The sequence below is a fragment of the Homalodisca vitripennis genome, chromosome 6 (assembly GCF_021130785.1).
Source record: "Homalodisca vitripennis isolate AUS2020 chromosome 6, UT_GWSS_2.1, whole genome shotgun sequence".
NCBI classification, from domain to species: domain Eukaryota; kingdom Metazoa; phylum Arthropoda; class Insecta; order Hemiptera; family Cicadellidae; genus Homalodisca; species Homalodisca vitripennis.
Genome location: NC_060212.1, coordinates 164,748,075 through 164,768,122, shown reverse-complemented (window position 1 = coordinate 164,768,122; position 20,048 = coordinate 164,748,075). Strand labels below are relative to the sequence as shown.

At 33.8% G+C, this 20,048-nt stretch overlaps 1 protein-coding gene across 1 annotated transcript in view; it reads left to right on the top strand.

Annotated features, from left to right (window-relative positions):
• LOC124365113 (protein RRP5 homolog) overlaps positions 1–20,048 on the top strand; it is a 47,677-nt gene that overhangs the window by 20,272 nt on the left and 7,357 nt on the right. The window contains 10 exon segments of the mRNA XM_046821057.1: positions 457–668; positions 3,164–3,368; positions 4,541–4,765; positions 5,554–5,728; positions 7,826–7,959; positions 12,270–12,389; positions 14,472–14,579; positions 16,293–16,982; positions 18,588–18,632; positions 18,634–18,801. Of these exon segments, the coding sequence (XP_046677013.1) occupies positions 457–668; positions 3,164–3,368; positions 4,541–4,765; positions 5,554–5,728; positions 7,826–7,959; positions 12,270–12,389; positions 14,472–14,579; positions 16,293–16,982; positions 18,588–18,632; positions 18,634–18,801 (2,082 nt within the window).

The following is a 20,048-nucleotide window of genomic DNA, read 5'->3' as shown; positions in this document are numbered from 1 at the left end:
TTTATAAACTTAACTTTTAGATATTATCTGAGGAGTGATACTACCTAAGAGATTACACATTAGGTCTTGTGTGAATTCTTTTGGTCAACGTTAAAGTTTGAAAGTCTAATCTGTAATAATGGTCAATTTCTCTTGACTAATCGTGGAATGCTGCAAAGATGTCTACATTGGTTACTGCATAGAAAATACTAATGGAATCTTTCAGCGTGAAACATCATTCGTATTCTAATAAATCTGTCTTTCAATTCTGTCATCAATTTGTGAATCTTGGTTTGAGTAATATAGTGCCAGTGAGTTCGGATGATCAGTTCATCAGTCAGTTTGAATACCAAAGTTTCCAGGCATTCAAAAAATTAAAAATGTTGTATGTTATAAATTTAGTTGATTTAAAATTTTTCCGGTATAGAAGAATATATAATATTTATACAGTTGTTTATCTCACATGTTATGTTGCAGGTGACAAACAGTTACTCAAAAGGAATATTCTTGTGCCTTGGTGAGAATATTGATAAAGATGTTGGAAACAAAGGATTTGTATCAATACGAAGGTTAGGTGATAATATCAAAAAAGCTAACATCAAGAAACAATTTCCGAAAGGTAAAAAGGTTACCGCAAGAATTTTGGCATTTGACTACATGGAACAGATATATAACTGTTCCTTTGAAAGGTAAATAATGTTCAAAATTTAATATAAAATGTAGCATAGTGTAGCTTTACAATATTGTAGTATTGTACAGTACAACCTTGTTCATCTGGATGAATTAGGACTGGAGGTGATCTGAATAAATGTAAATCTGAATGATCTGGAAGTGTAGTAAAAACACAATAAATGATAAATAATAAGGAATTATTTATCATTAATTAATATATTTATTTTATTTTATTGTGATTAGTTACACAATAAGAAAGGAATAACATGAAAATGAAAAAAAATATGTTCAAAAGATCTTAGTCAGACACAAAACATGTATTGTCCGGAAAATTAACACTGGGAATAAAAAAAGATTATTCTTAGAATAATTGGAGTCACTCCACTCTTTAACCCTTTCCACTCGGATTTTTTTTCACTAGTCTGCCCCCTCAGCTCGTATTTATTTTAGCATATTTTCAGTAAAAACCCATTTTTAGCAAACTGGAAGTCAATAAAGTATATACATTATTATATTGTATAATAATTTTATTTTATTTCTAATTTATATTTTAGAGATATAAAATTTGATACTTACACTAATAAGTTTTATATTTTAGCATGATATGGTATCGTTCAAAACACTCTGCAGGATGAAGACCAGGATTTTTTGAACAGGTTTTACAATAGTAAAGTGTTTCCTTTCTTCCTCCTGGCACCTTTCTATTGCTACAAACAGCACAGTCTTTGGTTTTTTTTGTTGGATGAGCTGCAAGAAAGTGAGGTTGTTTGTTTAGCTTTTCTTCTTTTTCTACTGATGAAGGACGACCCCGCTTCAAACTCATAGGGTTGCGGACATGGCCTACAAGTTCAGTGATAAGGATTTCTCTGAAATTCCTGTGTTGAATTGTTTTTTCTCCATGGTTTTGTTTTATTCGTGTTGAACAAGAGAAAGCTATTTACTATTGCCACTTCCAACATCCAGAAAAATAGCTTTCTCCACTACTTCAGAGATTTACGGGGAAATTTGTAGGAAGCAATATAGTGGTCTGCTTGGTCCAAGCTACCCATATATTTGTTATACTGACAGATAACTGTTGGCTTTTGTATGTTTATTTGATTATCCTTGCCTTAATTAAGTAATTCAGCAATAACTTCTGAATCAGAAAGAAAAGAGGTACTTGGTAACGACATATCGAGTCACTAATGCGAACGCGTCTGAAAATTGGTTAGGAAACGTGACTACAATGACAAAGCAAAATAAATCAGCAGGCGACCAATCGCAGTTCAGCTGTAATTTATTAGTTCCTGAGAATTGCCGTGCGATCGCAGCACCAATCAGAAACATCGTAGGCCGGCTAAAAATAAAGTAAAGCTGACGTCACTGCAATGTCAGATGGCGTCCGACATACGAGCGGAACGGCAAAATAGCAATGTCGGACGACGTCCGACATACGAGCGGAAAGGGTTTAAAACCGATCTGGATAACGTGGAGATCCAGAAAATGTCTGGATAGATGAGGTTTCTATTGTATATGTTTTATAGTGTGCTGTACAACAACCACCAATATGGGCACCCAGCGTACTACCAATGTGGGTTCTCTATTAAATTATAAAACATATGGTTTGTATTGTATTAATCCATACTGTAATCGTTCTTTAACACAGTATTCAGGAAAAATAGTTAAGTTTAGTACAAAAATAGCGAATTTTTATTGCAAATTTATTCCATATTATTAAAAAATGATACTGTCTAAGAGCCATTAAAATATGCTACTAGCATTAAACATTCAGATAAATGGATCTATTATATAGAATTTTATTTTACTAGTCATTATCAATTCTTAAAGCTGGTTTTCAATTCCAAACTAATTCTTAAGAAAAAATTAGAACCCTTATGTATACATGAAGACAATTCTTCTATTCCACCTCATTATGGTTGATGGTGGCCTTTACTTTTGCCACATATTTTACATTATTAACCGGAACAAAAAAACAAATCCAATTTTTAAAAGTTAATTGTTTAATTTGCTTGTTTGTATATATAGCAAATAATGATATATGCTAGTCATTCATTATAGCGCTATTTTTATAGCCACATGTTCAGTGTAGTGTCACCGAGCAACTTCGGACAGCCTTAATGGGCTACAATTAATGGTAAATTTAGGTTAAAACTGTGTTTGTGGTACCTCACAATACGTGTTAAAATGGATGGAAACCCAATAATTATCCTTCAACTTATGTCTTTCCAATCCTTTTTTATTTGTATTTTAAGTTTTGAATTCATTTTAATATGTAGATTTTTATTAAGTTCACATAATTTTGTATAGGTTAAGCAATTTTGTTATTTTATATTTAAAGTATAAGTTAATAATTTACCGCAATTGTGTCATACTATTGTAAATTTACTATATACGATATGAGGTAGAGTGATAGAGAGAGGGTGTGATAGCCTTAACTCTGCTTCTTTAATAAAGGTATTTTTCATTCATTCATTCAATTGTCTTTCTTGTAAAACGTAAGAATTATTTTCAGGAGCACTCTGCAGCAACAGTGTGTATCCTTTGAGGAGTTGAAGGTCGGTGACAGAGTCACATGCCGTGTTACTCTCGTGGAAGATGACTGCTTGAAACTGGCTCTCGGCTCTATCACACTTCACGTCTTCCGAGAGCACTCGGCCGATGTGCCTCACTCAAATCTTTACCAACATTTCTACATTGGAGATTTCGTAGATGGAAGGGTAATTAATTGATCAGTGTATAATGTCTGTCTAGAAGCCTACCGTTATGAATTAGAATTTTTTCCACAATTCATAAGGTTTTATAAAGTGTTACTTTTGATTCTGCTGTTGTGTAACACACATTATTAAATAAAAATACTATTAGATTTTAATCCAACAATTTTTGGTGGCTGTTTTGAATTTGATCAAACATCATAATTTTATAATTAATACAATGTTAACAAAAATTCTATTATTATGTGAAACAGAACAATGAGCGTAATTGTAATAAAAAAATAGTTTTTAAAAATTAACAACGAAAAACATAAATTTAAAATAGTATGAATAACTAGTTATATTATAATTAATAGAAACACACACTTTTTCCATGACATATAATGTTTTTATTAAGTTTGTCTTCAAGCATTACTACGAAGAAATGAGATGTGATTGATTATCTGAAAAATTGTCCTTTTAATGATCAAATGTTCACATAAGACATAGACTAATATCATCAAAATTGTAGGTAGAGCAATTTTGAACAGTCTTGATATTATTGCATATGATGCAATTTACATATTTAATGAGAATAACCATTCCTCATTCTGATTAGAGCTGAGCAGACCTGATATCTTATTTAGGCATTATTTTTGTATTACACAAGAATCTAAAATTGAGAGCAAGTACCAGAATACATGGTATCTGTAAATGATTAGGTACCAAAAAATGGGTAGAAATAGCGACTCCAGTTCAGTTGGAAGAAGTAGGTAGATTTTGTGACAACGGAAATATTATTAATTTATTTCTTATGGAATTTATATGTAATCAATATTTTAAAAATAGAGATCATATAAAGAGAGGCCAATTCCCTTTTAAGTGCTATTCAGTACAAGAATCTTATCAAACGAAATAAAGGCGAGAGTCAATACAGTATAAGAAATGGAATCCTTAAGTTAAAGTTTACTTAACTTACAGAACTGACCTTGTACAAGTAAAAATGTCCTGTGCCGATTAAGGCTCATTTTACCACACCATACTTAATTAAAATTTTTTCTTGCACCATACACTTATAATAAACAAATTTTCACCAAAATATTCCGATACTTTTACAGTTAAAACAATCAGGCTCTTGCAATCTGTTTATTTAATGATTTCTTGATTTCCCGACTAATCGAGTAACTGATGACTGGCAGGTGCTGAAGGTGGATCCAGAGCTGCGCCAGGCGACAGTGACGCTAAAGGAGACTCTTATCCGGTCTCCGGCACTCATGGACTACCGAGCAGCTCGCATCAACGCCGGCTACTGGGGCACGGTCAGACACGTGCGTGCTAACAGTCTACTAGTTACATTCTTCAATGATGTAGCTGGTACCCTGCAACTAGATGGCGAAAAAACAACATTCACTCCTGGCCAGTTGGTATGTTAATTCTACCGTCACTGCATAACAAGTTTGAATCACTGGTTTGAAGTTGGTCAGTTCTCAAGTACCGTAGGCAGTTACGTAATTGTATGTTTTAACATAGCTTACGTTTTGTTGAATTTTATTGAGATATAGCTTATAAAAATAATCAAGAGGAGTTAAAAGTTAGCAAGAAAATTCATATTTCACATACGATTAAAGGATGGTAAATTTACAAAATCTTGCAGCTCCAATATACCCATTTTTTCTCTCCATAAAATTGTGATCATTTTTATTTATTTTAAAAGTTTTGAAGTTTAAGTAGAATAAAAGTTATAAGTCAAGCTTGCAAAAAAATTTTAGAAAATGTATATTTCATTTTTGCTAGAAAATGTTCCACTTTTTACAGCTTTTAATATGAAAGTAATCTAATGAATTTTTGATTTGCTGTATGAAGTCAAAGAATGTCTTTTTATTTTGGAATCATAATATTATCAGCTAAACAATTAATGTGTGTACTTATAAAATATTTTAAGTAGAGTATGATTGTTTAACATTAAAACATTTATTTTTTAATAGAAACACTTAAAATTGCAACCCAATTTTTGAAGATTGTAATAAATATATGTTATAGTGGTCCAAAATTAGTGCCTGCAAATTTCATTGCAATCTAATATAAACATCTGGCTTGTTTACTTTTTATTGAAAGACGGCTGAAATTTTAATTTTTGTTTAAAAGTTAGGACTAATGATGTGTTTTTTTGTCAATAATCAGTTTAAATAACTGTTAATTGTCATGTGATCAGGTGAAGTGCTACATCACGTATGTGAACGTAAAAGAAGAAAAGCTACTGATGAGCCTGACCCCGAGACAGTCCAAGAAGCCCAAGCATTTGACTGTGGGAGAAGTGTACGAGTTAGTGATTTCTGAAGTATTTCCTGACCATTTTGCAGTTACTGCTTGCGATTACGATGGTGTTGGTAAGTTTTCTTCATCCTCAAGTTAAATTTAACTACACAAAAATTTAATCATAATGTCATAAGTAGGAATTCATGTATACTTTGTTCATTTGTGTACATTATTGAGTGGTTTGCACAAATACAGAATAGTATCACTATAACTAAGCTAAGGAATAAATTAATCTTATAAGGATAATGCAACCATTCCAACTAGTCTATCTTTGTTTTTACTATAAAAATTAATTAATCCAAAGTATAATAAATTTTGAAAATTATTATTAATTTAAAATCAGAACCAGAATTTTATGTCCTATTTGATACGTTAAGAATTGCCACACAAATAATAAAAGTCAACGTACATAATACGTAAATTAAGTTAATGTATACAATAAATATGCACATTGTGCCATATTAAAATCGAACATTGTGGACTCAATAATATAAAATTAACCAATCAAAGTACAGTACTAATACATTGAACCCAAATCTGCTTACTTGCCTAATACGACACTTCTAGTGTAACGTGTAATGTCCATTGTGCCTTTAATGTTATGTACATTTTATAAACAAAAGAGGAATATATTTTTATCAACAAAATGAAACAAACAAATCGCAAAAATATATGCACTTGGTAAAGTCATGTTTTTTTTAAGATTTAAAAGAGGTTTGCAATGTTTAAATAAACATTTTCTTATTCATAAATCTGATTGCGATTTTGTTTTATAAATATTCTGTTAAAATGTTTTGAACTTGTACCACCCCAGACTGCTAGCCTAGATACCATAATGCTATGAAAAACTAGCAAATTAAACCGTTTGAACCCTTCATACGCTGTAAGCGGAATATTCCGCTGAGTAAATCTAACTCGAAACGTTCTAAGAGGAATATATCGCGGAATCCCCTGACAACGCAGTATATTTACGTTAGTTCTACAAATTGCCGCCAGAATGCTTGAGAGTGAATATTTGGTGTTCTAATATGACGCAATGTGAAGCGTGACTCATCAAAACAGCTGGGACCAATCACAACGTAAGTTTTTGTTTGCTTTGTCAGTCCGCGCCATCGCTAGTGAGCAAGCTGTACGCTCTAAGCGGAAATACTCGCGCGTGACAGTCAGCTGCCGGCGGCCGCTATGTACTGTTGTTTATTGTTTATAACCTGCTATACTGCTTTAGCTGTCTATTGTGCGAGGTTATCCATATCGATAATGTGATAAACTATACATCTATGTAAAACGTGAGGCCAAGCCTGCCCTCCACCCAGATGAGTGTTTTGAGATTTACCACACACAAGTCCAATATTAGTGTGCCTTTTTTTATTTTTGTACCATTTTGTGTTCTTTATATATTCTATATTTGCCATGGATTTGTTCCCTTCATTATCTTCTAATTTTGTATAAATAATATGAATTACTGTTGTGCTAACTTTTGCTACTTTCAGAAAAGTTTATTGGACTTTGTATACTGTGTGTATATTTACATGTATGTACTCATATGTAAATAAAATAAAAGCAATACAAAAACTATCATGTGTTTTCATCAGTTGCAAGACCAATAAACCTAAAAAAATATATAACTTTGAGAAAATTAAAATTTTTTTTATTGAGCATTAGAGCAATTTTATACAACTTGCTTTCAGCGTACGAAGGGTTAATATATAAAAATCTGCACAGTCTGACAATAATTCTAGTGCAAAACAAGCTGAATTTAGTTTTTTCGTGATGTAATCATTGTGATAAGTAAAGCTGAGAAATAATATTACCTCATCCGTGATTCATAAATCTCTACAATTTCATGAATTTTGTTTATAATGGATAATAATATTCAATATAGTGTTTTGGTATAAATACTAAGCTTGAAAAAATTAAATTCATCATTATTTTGCTTACATATACTATTAGAAAATGTAATTTCTTAAGTCTCCTTTGGCCAATTAGATAATAAAAGAGTTTAAATAAATTTTGTTGATGGGAAAGTTTGCTTTAAGTAAAATTGTAAAAGTGAATTATGTCATGAGAATATTTAGGTTAGTCTTACTTGATGTGCTCCAAGAAATCATAGTTTCAGTTTGTTCTAAAACATCTATTGTAAGTTGTAACAATAATCATGTATTTTACAGAGGGTATAGTGCCCAAGTGCCATCAGTATGGCCAAATTTATTCAGAAGGTGACTTCATGAAAGCTTGGCTCTATCAAATAAAAGCAGGCAGTTGCTACTTCAGCCCAAACCCAGCCATTCGAGGATTTCTCAAGGTATATTTTGATTTATTGATTTTATTGATAGAACTTAATACAAGATCATCAAGATCTGAATTGGTGTCAAACAGTATAAGCATTTTACAATTTGTCAATAATAGTTTCCAGGTTAGGCAGTTGTGGTCAATGTTCTCTCCAATTCAGGAACTCCTCCAGGGTGTAGAATGATTGGTCCAGCAACCAGGTTGTCAGTCTCTTCTTAAGCAGATTGCGGCTGATACTCTTCAGTGCTTCTGGGAGGTTGTTAAAAAATTTTGCTCCAGCGTATGTAGGCTTTGATTCATAGAGTGCTGACCTGTGTAGAGGTAATGTATAGTTTGTGGCATTTCTAGTTTGGTAAGCATGCCTATCATAGTGTCTTGGAAGGTTTCGAGAAGAGGCATGAAGTATTGTCTCTAGGATATAAAGGGAGGGTGCTGTGAGGATCCCTAAGTCCTTAAAAGCCTGTCTACAGCTGTCTCTTGTGCCTAGCCCAGATATTGTTCTTATGGCTTTCTTTTGTAGGATCAGTACACGCTGTATATTTCTTGCTGTTGAGCCTCCCCAGACCACAATGCCGTACCTTAGGTGTGACTCAAACAGTGCATAGTATGCGATTTTGCTGGCTGCTTGAGTGCTGATGGTCTTAATCCTCCTTATTACAAAGATGGCTGAGCTCAGTCTTTGACAAAGCCTATCCAGGTGTCCATTCCAGGATAGCTTTTCATCTATGATGATCCCCAGATGCTTCACTTCGCTGGTCACTGTGATGTTGGGGAGTTCAGAGACTTTCTCTCTGTTTCTTCCCAGAAACAATCTGCTTTGTCTTAGACTCATTAAGTACAAGGTCATTTTTTATGCAGTATTCAGCAGCCACATTCAGTGCAATATATGAGTCAATTTCCAGGTCTTCTGTGTTTTTCTTTCCTGTTAGCAGCACTGTGTCGTCAGCATACATTACACTGTACGCATAGTCTTGGAGGTACTGTGGTAAGTCATTTGTGAATAGGACAAAACAATACGGGGCCAAGCACTGAGCCCTGTGGGACTCCTCTTTGGATTGGAAGCAGGTCTGATCTGACTGAGGTGATAGTGTTCTTCAGCGTGTGTTCTACTTCTACCAGCTGACTTCTTCCATTGAGGTAGTTTTTAAACCATTTAGCCTCCACTCCATGTATTCCAAGGGCATTCAGTTTTTTTATTATCAAGTCATGGTCCAGGCAGTCGAAGGCTTTGCTAAAGTCCAGTATTAGGCTTATAACAGTGTCCCCAGCTTCCAGGTGGTCTACAGTGCGCTCAATTAAATCAATGAGGGCTGTCGCTGTTGATCTGCCACTGATAAAGCCATGCTGCCTGTCTGTTAATAGTCCATTCCACTTTAGATGTTCCAGTAGTCTGGTGAGGGCAACCTTCTCAATTACTTTAGAGAAGGTTGAGAGCAGTGAGATTGGCCTGTAGTTTGAAAGTTCTAGCTTGTCACCTTGCTTGTGTTTGGCATATACTCTGGAATTTTTTAAGCCAGAAGGGAAGATTCCTTGGGCGAAAGATTTGTTGACTATATGAACAAGAATGGGAGATAGTTCATTTTTGCAGTATTTTAATAGTTTCGCTGACACTTCATCATTTCCAGCTGAGGTTTTGGGTTTTAGTGAGTCAATGATCTTCTGGACCTCCTTGAGCGTAGTTGAATGTAATGACATGGTTTGTAAGCTTGGGACGTCATTCATGTCTAGGGGCATTTGAGTTACACTGTCATTCTGCTTAAGGGTCTCATTAGCAACATTAACAAAGTAGGTGTTAATGTGGTCAGCTATTTTTTTAGGGTCGTCTACTAATCTCCCTCTGATTCGCAATTGCAGGTTTGATGTCTGTTCACCTTTTGGTTTTCTCTCGCCATTAACAATGTCCCACAGAGCTTTACTCTTGTTATTGGCTTGATGTATATGTTCTTCGCTAGCCAGGTGTCGGAGGGTTCTGAGCTTCAAGTCATATTTTTTTTTAATTTTTACAGCATCCCTTTTGTCCTCATCTCTGCTGGTTTGAATGTACTTTTGCCAAGCAGTTTGAAAGTTCTTTTTTAAGGTCTGGGCCTCTGTGTCATTTACTATTCCTCGTTGGGTACTGTGCCTTGCCCGAGATCTTTTATATCGACATGTTATATCTAGGGCAGAAGTCATAATGTTGGAGAAGTTGGTATAGGTTTCCTCCATACCGCTCGCTGAGGTCACACTTGTCCAGTCCTGAGCCGATAGAAGCTGCCTAAGGTTCTCAAGATTTCTGTTGTTGAAGTGTCTGCGATTTGAGATTAGTGTCTTTTTTGCCTGTGTTGGTATTGCCATGCTGCAGTATTGCCCAGTGTGGTGTGAGAGGCCTGTGTGGACAACCTCCACATCAATGTCATGCTGTGCCATGTTTGTGCAGACACAGTCAATTGAGGTTGCAGTGTTGTGGGTAATCCTTGTCGCTGGGAGTGTCAGTCTGTGCAGATTGTAAGTGGCGAGGAGTTCATTAAATTTGGTTTTCTGGGTATGTTCTTTGATGGAGTCAATATTGATGTCACCCATGATCAGTATTGGGTTGTTCTGCGTTAGGAGGTCATCCAGCAGGTCTGTTAGGATTTCCAGAGTGGTGTCTAGATGGCTACTTGTCCTATAGATTCCAAGAATATAGAGGTAATTAGATTTTGTTACTCTAAGACTTATGCATGCGATCTCGCATGTGAGTTCAATACTGCGGTTTTCAATATTAAGGCTTGTTATATCATTTCCAGTTCGTTACTTTTGTAAATGGCAACTCCTCCTTTTTGGTGGCTGACTCTGCTAAAGTTGCTGACGAGGGAGTACCCCGGTAGTCGAGTATTTTCTAGACAGTCCTTATTCATCCCGTGCTCAGTGAGGATGACAATGTCCGGTTTCCTGGTGCTTAGTTCGTGGTTTATTCTTTCTACTTTATTTGTCATCCTGTCCACATTCTGGTGAAATACTGTTAGTGTTTTATGTGCTCCTTCAGCATTGAATTTAGGATAAGCCGTGATTTGTAGCGGCTTTTTGTTTTGAAGCTTCTGTCTAAAAAAGGCGGGCTCTGTCCTGACGTAGGTGCTGCTAGTAACGTGTCAGTAACTAAGCCATTATCAGCTGGCTGAGATTTAGAAATTTCTCTTGCATTTTCTTTAGCCTCCGCTGCAGCTCTTGATGTTGCCCTGTAGTGTTCTGCATTTTTATTGAAGAAGTCCAAGTATGTTTCATTGGGTGCTAGGAGTTTAGCAGAAACTGGAGGCTTCATGGTGCCTCCAGTGTCTCTCAGTGTTGTAGTTTGGGCCGTTAGAGGACAGTTCTCATTGCCAGCTTCAGCTTCCTCTTCAGTGACGTTGGTCTTTATTGGCTTATTGCTTGTCATAGGTCCCAGGCCTTGTATGGTTCTACAATGATGTTTGGCCACTTGTAGTGCGACGCTGAAACAGTTTTTGGTTCCCCTCAGACAGTATATTAAAATTAGTGTTGTCAGAAGTGTAATCTGCTCAAGATAATTTAAAGCAATGGGTCCGTCCCAGTTTTATATCAGTTTCAATTGCTGGATGTATTATAAATTTCAACTGACAAGACATCATTAACTCTTTCATCCATTTATAAGATCCAGAATATTCTGAAAACTCAGTATAGTTTGGAACCCTGTAATTTTCAAGTAAAAGAATCTATTGCCAATCATTCTACCAAGGTAACCCTAGACAACTGAAAGGAGAATGCTAATTTGTTTCATTTTATGAACTCAAGGTGTTATTTTATTTTTCTATAATCTTTGATAACTTTTCTTTAATAAGTTATTATTCTGTATAGTTTATGAAAATCTTTGGTAAAGTCTTGTTTTTATGTTGTCGAAGTCTCTTATTTGTGATAGCTTGTATAAATGGCAGTTCTTATTACTTGCTTTTAGTGCTGTAACATGGCTCCTTATACCTTTACCTCCCAGAATTAGCTTATTTTATTATTTTAGTTCATTTTGTTGGCCAAAACAATCCTGAATTTGACACCAATACAAATCAAAATTATAGTTTATGTACAAAAAAGCATTATAGTCATTTAGTCTATTGGGAGAATAATTAAGCTAGACATGATGCAAACAAACTCAGCATACTGTGAATTTGATTATGTGATGTATTATTTTGTTAATCCTTGCATACAATATTACAAATTTAATTTGGTAAATTGTATAGATTGTAAAATAATTAGTTACATTGTAAAAAATATTTGATCAGTTACAGTTTTGATGTTTGGGTCTTCTTGGTTTTTCATCAATAAAAGTATGTAATAATATGATTTTGTATGTTTTAGGATCATGTAAACATCAAGCCAGGTTACAGGCTGCAATGCTGCGTTGCAAAGGTCTCCAGTAAAAAGATGACAGTCTCCACACCACTCTCACAGTTCCCCACTGTAGACATTCCCAAAACAGTGAGTTGTTTTCAATCAAACCGTCATTTGTTTAGTTTTATAAATAGTATTTTTTGTCATTCTCTCTCTGCTGGAAACGTGTGAGTGAATATTCTGTTCTTGGAAATTCAAAAAAATTTAAAAATTTTATTCCATCCATGAAATGAATTAATTAAAAATAAAATACTACTATACAGTTAGTTTTGTTACTTTTAGAGGTGTACAGTGGAGTCCCGCTAATCCGAACGTTGGTTAATCCGAACAGGTCCAGGAGGAATTATTTATAACGATAATGAATAGTTATAGGAACTAATTACATAAAATTGAAAATGGGTGCATCATTTCGTACATAAACAAAGAAAACTTTAATTAAACAGACATACAGTATTTTATTAAGACAAATTGTGTACGGTACAGTACATAAATAATGAAGTTAAATACAGTACCAAATTGAAACTTATAGGTTAAGTATGAATTAAATTACTGTATTAAGAAGTGAAATCAAACAAAAATTGGACGTACAGTACTGATATTATTATTGAGTACAATATTAATTGTTAAAAGACATAAATTCAGTTATTGTCTTCTGTCGCATTGAAGAGAGTCTATTGGATGGCGCGTAGTTTCGTACAACTATTGAACGCGTGGACCCGTACAATATCCAGTACGCTCACATTGCTTAACAATAGAGCTCTCACACTAAATACGGTAAATGTGCTTAGTATTCGCAAACACGTTTATTTGTCAAGAAATACAATGCAACAGTCAGAAAACATGTTTTAATAAACAATGTTGATAATTCTATAACAAAAATAGACCCATCTCAAGTTTAAAACCGTATTTTTCTGTAATTCTGGCTAATCCGAACAATCACATAATCCGAATAGGGCTCGGTCTCAATTAAGTCGGATTAACGGGACTCTTCTGTATATACAAAAATTTCTACCTTTTGGGTCTTGTTGGATAAACACATTTTTGTATGTGAAATATTCACTTATTGACGTAATATACTTATAACTAGAACTATTTATTCTTCAATTATGAAAGATTCGTTAGATTAACACAAAGATCTCATTGCATTCAGTGGATCCTGAATGCTTTGCAATTGTTATTAATTTTTAACTAGCACTACTTTCTCAGTTATGTATTTTCCAAATTAATAAAATATATAACAAAATTTAAATAACAGTATGTGTTTGGTTTGTAGATTAAATAAATTTAATAATTGTTTTCAAGATTACCATGATATCTAATTACGCACATGGGTATCTAATACCTGTAACGTGTGTGTGTATAAGGAAATTTTAAAATAGGCCCTTGAGCCCAAAGACTATTTTTAAAGAATTTATAAGATACTGATAATAAACTAAATATATCTGTTTGGCACAAAATCCTTAGTCAATTTTGTATTGCTATAATGAAAGCATCAAAAGAGAGCATTAACATGGTTTTCAATGCATTAGACCCTATTTTATTAACATTTTACATAGTACAAAATGTAGTCAATTAAGCTTAAACATATACTAAAAATCCAACTTATAAATATATATTACCACAGCACTATTCAGAGCCATGATCATAACACTGTGGCAGGCAAATGCAGACGTGTTAAGTGTGCATGTGTCAAACCCCTTATTTTGGGTTTGAAAGCAGATACCAAGTTCTTGAAATGACTTGTATTTATTTATCTAAGTGAAATTTTTTTTCGTTTAATTTTGACTACCTAATAATTTTATTTGTCAGGTTTGGTTTCTAGTTTATTAGACTTATTAAAAAAGCACAAGTTTGTAGTAAAAATACTACTACATAATTAAAAGTGGCAAATTTGGTGATATAAAACAATTTTCCGGCATAATTAGTTAAGTATGATAACTTTGTTAATGGTTTCAATTAATATTCTTTATTCTCTATGAATAATTTAATCAAGAAATGTCACATTGGTCAGATATTAATATATATGAAATATATATTTAATTATACACTTCAAGTTTGTGTACAACAAAAACTGGGCTCTCATAGAAAATACTAAATACTTGTGTTAAATGTTACAAAATATTTGGTTATTTAAATGTTCACTAACAAATTTGTGATTGTTTGATCTAGAAATGGGTGGAACACAAGCACCCAGAGTTGAATCAGATCGTTCATGTCTACGTGGAACTTTTTGACGCTGTCAATAAGTCACTGATTCTTTCTTGGAAGCGTCCTAAGGTAATATTTTCTGTGTGTTTTTAACTATGGATTTAGAAACTAAGTAAACATTTGACAATACATGAGTGGTGTGTAGGTCAACTACAATGGTCTAATGAATTGAAAATGGTTATCTGTCTAGTTTACCTCATCATCATCAGACGTTTCCGTTATCACGGGTCGTCATACACAGCCTCCTCCACTTTTGTCTGTCATTCCAGGTCTCCTCTTCCTCCACCTGCACTTTCTGTAGTCCCCTTCTCTCTATGTCTTTCCACACTTGGTCCTCCCATCTTCCTCTCGGTCTTCCTTTTGGTCTTCTTCCTCTTTCCTCCTTCTCCAGTGCTATTCTAGGCATTCTATTATCTCCCATCCTCTTCACATGCCCCATCCACTGTATTCTTCTTCCTTCCATTGTCTCTTGCAGTGAAACTACCTTCAATCTCTCTCTGTTATTTCGTTCCTTATTCTATCTCTTCTTGTAGTCTTCTCTATCCCTCTTAAAAATCTCATTTCTGCAGCTTGCAATCTGCTTAAATAATTTTTAGTCCATGTCCACGTCTCTGCTCCATATAATAAAATTGGTTTGAAATAAGATTTATACATCAATACTTTTGATTCTTTCCCAATGTTCCAACTCCACACAATCTAGTTTACCTAGTTGTAAAAAATCGATTGTAGATGAGAACAGGGAAAGTAAGTTAAAGATTAGGAATTGGGATCATTTATAAGATGTGAAGTATTTTATCATTCAGTTCATCTCTTCTTTTTGCAAAATATTATGGAATATTCATATAATATAGATTAGAATCCCAGCAATATACATTTTTTTGTCTACAGTACCTCATGCTGATTTGTGTGAATAAATTTGAAATTGATATCACCTGCCTTTGAATTGAAGACATGATTCCTTTATGCCTTCTCTTTTAACTCATCACTTAAATTGACTTTTAAATCATTAATTAAGTAATGCATTTTTACTTTGTTTTATAGTTACATCAAACTTGCAATGAATTGTAGACAAAAAAGTATTCACTTATAGAATTTCATAATCATTTATCACTGTACAATGCAATTATATTACTAACTTTCCTGGATTTATTAATACGTTTTATTGACTTTGTGAAATATGTTCAAGCATTATAAGAATTTTTAAAATTATGTATAAAGTCAAGTTTATTCAGTTTGAATTTATGAAAATACAGCTAGTTTCTCCTACAGATGGCCAACATCCAGTACAACTAATCTTTTAGTAATTAAAAACTCAGTAGACATTAGAGCCCTGTAAACAGGAAGGTGCATAACGCTGCATTGGTTAGTGGTGTTAGCCAAGGAACTACAAGGATCTTATGTGTAATAAGTCATGTTTTAAACTAACATCCCAAAATTGCAGCACTTGTAAATTTCCCTTTGAATGCCACATTTTTAGTCCGCTTTGAGACCTACCAAAGTTAGTTGCAGATCATTCAAAAATTAGTGAGCACTTCAATCTCTGAGTTTACATCTACCATTTGTAATATGTGTCCAAGTTAAAATGACAGCAAAGACTTAATACTGAAATTTCATTGTTAAAGGACAAAAATAAATGTGCATTTTGGATATATTCCAAAAAATAGAATTCAAACATAAGTTTGCTTAGCAGGAGATGGTGAGCATTCTTATACTGTGCTATTTAAAAGACTGTTTGCATTTGCACACAATAGTTATATACGCCTTTGCTTTCTTTTTTTTCAGAAGAACATTCAAATTGAGAACTTCCACAGTAGTGAACAGAAAAACAATGGAGAAAAATCAACGAAGAGCAGCAATGGTATACCTTCAGGAGTTGAACAAAATGGAAATAGTCTCTTACTTAGCCAAATTAGTAAAAGGAAGAGAAAACAGGAAATAGATGAGAACTTTAATGAAACTGGGGAATCCAAGACCAAAAAGAAAATGGTAAAGAAGCAAGTGGAAGATAAAGGAGATTCAAATGAAAATTCATTGGCGGATGTCTCTCAGCAGTTCAGTACTGAAGAAAATGAAGATTTATCGTCAAACACAAAAAAGAACAACTCAAAAAGAAATGATGCTGTGAAACGACCCAGTCTTATAGAAAGTGAAGGAGATTTGTTGTTAAAAACAAAAAAAGAAAGATCTAAGAGGGATAATGTTGCAAAGCAGTGCAATATTAAAGAAAAAGATGAAGACTTATCCCCTACTAAAACTAAAAACGATTTGTCAAAGAATAAAACAACTATTTTAAAGAGACAAGAGAAAAATATTAATAAGCATCAGCATGATAATAAAAAGGATTCTAAGCGAGTAAAACTGAATGGTAAAGGCCCTATGAAACGCACATTGAGTGAAACAGGTTTCTTATGGGATGTGAAACCAGAGGACTTGGTTAAACCTGAAGAAAAAGATGAAGAAGACATTGATGAGGTTAGTTAAAAGTTGAATATTTTAATCAGTTTACAATCTTGTAACCAGCTAATACCTGTAAACTATTTAATTATGATCATCCAAAGTATGTTTGTATAAAGTTCCACGCCCAGTTAATATGAAACAATTTTTAAAAAATGTTTAAAACATGCTTTATTTGTAAACTATTACAGAAACATCACAATCTTGATAATACAGTGGAACTTGGACAATCAAACATTAAGAATTCAAATTACACAAGTTTCTTAAAAATGGGTAAAAACTTTACTTCATTATATTTATACAACAAAATCATTAATTTTATAAACTGGATATTTTATATATTGTATTAAAACAATAAACAAGATTTAAAGTCTTATGTAATAATAATATATTTACACCTAGTTTATGCATATTCACATGGACAGTCACGTCACTTTAGTGATGGTTTATGCAAAATATGATGAGAGGGAGTTATGTGTTGGAGGGACAGGGGATTAGCCTTGCCAGCAGTGAGGCAAGATACATTCAGATTGTTCATATTCCTGAATTTATAGAAATAAAACAGTAAAGGGGGGGTGGTGTGTCAAGGTGGGCGTTCCTTTTTGTAATTTTCCTCACTCAGTCAGTATGGCTAAGCCTCTGTAGCTGTGCACACAGCCATGGTCAACTAAGGTATAAGAGGAGTGAAGAGTCATGAGTGAGTCAGTGAAGGGAGTGGTGTGTCAAAGAGGGGGTTCTTTGTTTGCAATTTTCCTCACTCGGTCAGTATGGCTAAGCCTCTGTAGCTGTGCACACAGCCATGGTCAACTAAGGTATAAGAGGAGTGAAGAGTCATGAGTGAGTCAGTGAAGGGAGTGGTGTGTCAAAGAGGGGGTTCTTTGTTTGCAATTTTCCTCACTCGGTCAGTATGGCTAAGCCTGTGTAGCTGTGCACACAGCCACGGTCAACTAAAGTATAAGAGGAGTTAAGAGTTAAGTGTGAGTCAGTGAAGGGGGTGGTGTGTCAAGGAGGGAGGTTCTTTTTTTGCAATTTTCCTCACTCAGTCAGTATAACTAAAGTATAAGACTGTGTTTTAATGTTGCCTATTCTATTAAGAGTTCTAGCTCAGAAATGATATGCAATAGTTATAAGAAAAATCCAAATTAACCTCTTTGTTTTAGCACAGTACAAATATCAAATCGTAGGAATAGTTCAAAGTAACCGTGATTTAAAATTAAAATGTATGACATATTCATGTTCCACTGATTTAACTCTAAATAATGTATTGATTTAAATTTTCTATAAAGTCAAGAGTAAATCTTAATGCTAGTCTACAGAGATGATTAAATAGTGACTGACCCATGATGTTGAAATAAATAAATACAATAAAATTGGTTTTTTTAAAATGTGATTTGTTTAGTTGCTTCCCCCCTCTCACACACACATATCTAAAACAAACACTAAAAATATATATGGGACACTACAGTTAGTCCACATTTCACCCTTCTGTGCGTTGGGGTCTTTAAATTGGTGTCTACAATAGCTAATCTTCTCTATTAGAAAAAAATGTTTCTTCTGAAAAGATTATTATACAAAGTGCTTTGGAAAAAATTAAAAAGACTTTTGGTTTTTGTACCCATATAGGATGAAGAAGAGGCTGACCAAGGCAAGAAGAAGAAGACGGTGGCCCGAGCGACGGAAGGCGGCAAAGGAGAAGGAGGCCCAACTGAGGGAAGTGGAGCGCAAACTGATGGGCTCTGAGGACAATCCTCAGACGGTGGATCAGTACGAACGAGCAGTGCTCACCCGGCCGGATGATGCTGATCTATGGATAAGATACATTTCTTATCATCTGCAGGTTAGCCACCGAGCTATCAATATCTTGTAGTTGTAAAAAGTGTTCATACATACATTATACTTTGTGAAGTTGAGTTGGATAATGTTTAGTATTTTTTGTATTGCAGTTTTTATTTATATTTTCTAATTTTTTGCTCTATAATTATGAAAATATTTTGCAAACACCTACTCAGCCTTAGTATCCAATTGTTTTTATTTGAATATCAACAAGTCTTGATTATTTTATTTAACTATTTTAAAATTGAGAATACAACATGTCATCAATTGTAATTTCTAGTCAACTAATATTTTTATGGTTTAAACTCAATGGTTATGCTTTAATCTATTTATTTTGTACTAAATCACTGTGGGTCACAAATTAAAAAAGCATTATTCTTGTTCCTATTGTCATTGTTTGGTCTATTTTGAAAAGGTTCCATGCCAAAACCTTTATTACATAGTGAACAAAAAACAGCTTTACCTACATGGTACACTGATGATCGTTAAAATCACCATAGTGGCTTTGGTTTGTTACTTAGAGAGCTGATATCTAACCACAGCAATAAAGTAATCATGTATATTTCATAAGATCCTATGTGTCATCTTCTACTGATATCAGCACATAACCTATCTTCTGTTGTGAACTTTCTCATCTACTCTATATGAGGAAGCATTAGTATCAGGTAATATCAATAATTTATGTGTTTACAGTAGAAATACAATTATCTGAGCTGTCAGGTTAACTGAGACTAAAAAATTATGAATCCTTTAGGAACTGTCTACAAAATTGTGCAAGTAACCAGTAGTTTTTGAGTGTGGTGGTGCAGAACACTGCAAAGACAATGCACCAAGCCGTTTGCATGGCTCTATATATATATATACATATTTTATTCAATCCCTGTAATATTCGAGAAATTCTGTATACAAAGTAGTTCTGGCACCATTTAGCTGACTTAATTGGACTTCTACAGTATTTTGTTTATGACTCTTAGCACTTTCAGTGGCAGAAACTAAGGTTAGATGTATTTTACTATGTATTTTATTTTTTGGTGTGAAAATTGAAATAAAGTGTGGTAATTGTTAATCAAGGCAACACAGGCAGGTTGGTTTTTATGTGCAATAAAAATAAACTCTGCTATGAACAAAACAGTGTTTCCAAGTGATATAAACATTTCAAAGATACCGATGAAGACGTTGAAGATGACAAATGCTCCTTACGCTCCTGCACATAAAAATCTGATAAAAAAGTGGAAGAAATGGTTATGAACT